The sequence below is a fragment of the Ceratina calcarata genome, unplaced genomic scaffold, assembly GCF_001652005.2.
Source record: "Ceratina calcarata isolate Rehan_Ccalc_2016 unplaced genomic scaffold, ASM165200v1 scaffold8477, whole genome shotgun sequence".
NCBI classification, from domain to species: domain Eukaryota; kingdom Metazoa; phylum Arthropoda; class Insecta; order Hymenoptera; family Apidae; genus Ceratina; species Ceratina calcarata.
Window position 1 is genome coordinate 1 of NW_017179816.1, and position 594 is coordinate 594.

At 37.5% G+C, this 594-nt stretch overlaps 1 protein-coding gene across 1 annotated transcript; it reads right to left on the minus strand.

Annotated features, from left to right (window-relative positions):
• Positions 1-27: 27 nt before the first annotated feature.
• Positions 28-557, minus strand: LOC108631179 (la protein homolog; the record flags this gene model as incomplete). Its single annotated transcript, XM_018034919.1, has 2 exons — positions 225-557; positions 28-132 (listed from the first exon to the last, which is right to left on the minus strand). Coding segments are annotated over exons 1-2 (438 nt in total), but the record flags the coding sequence as incomplete, so codon positions are not given.
• Positions 558-594: the final 37 nt, after the last annotated feature.

Here is a 594-nt window from a genome sequence, read left to right on the forward strand (position 1 = left end):
AATCAATTCGGTATCCCCGTATTTTACCGACTCCCTGGCCATGAAAGCTTTCGCATCTTCTAACGTTTTGAACTGTACGAAAATAGATCCTTTGAACTGCAGCTTTTTATCCTTATCTTGGTACTTCCTCATCTAATCAAACAAGAAAACGGTCTGAAAACACTTCTTCTCAAGTTTCCTCGTATTTTTTTAAAAAAATGGATAGTGGAAGTCACGATACATACAACAATATTCTCAAATGGTTCGAAATCTTTGAAGAATGCCTTTAGTTTCTCAATATTAGTATCTTGTAATGGAAATCCTTTCACATAAGCTGTCTTAGCTTCTTGTGCCTTTCTATATTCCTCATTGTATACTGGCAATGGGTGGTTTGGAGAGCGACGGATTTTCTTTTTATCTTCCGATACTTCCATCAGATCGCTTGATTCAATCGCTTTCAGTATTACGTCAGCGTCTTTACTCATGGAGGCTAACATTTTGAAAGTTAACATCACACTCATTGGTACCCAACCATTGTCCAGCTTCGTTTGCTCTATGAGAAATTTATCCCTGTGCATGTTTACGTCTCCAAAATAGAACTGCAAACATTTCCAG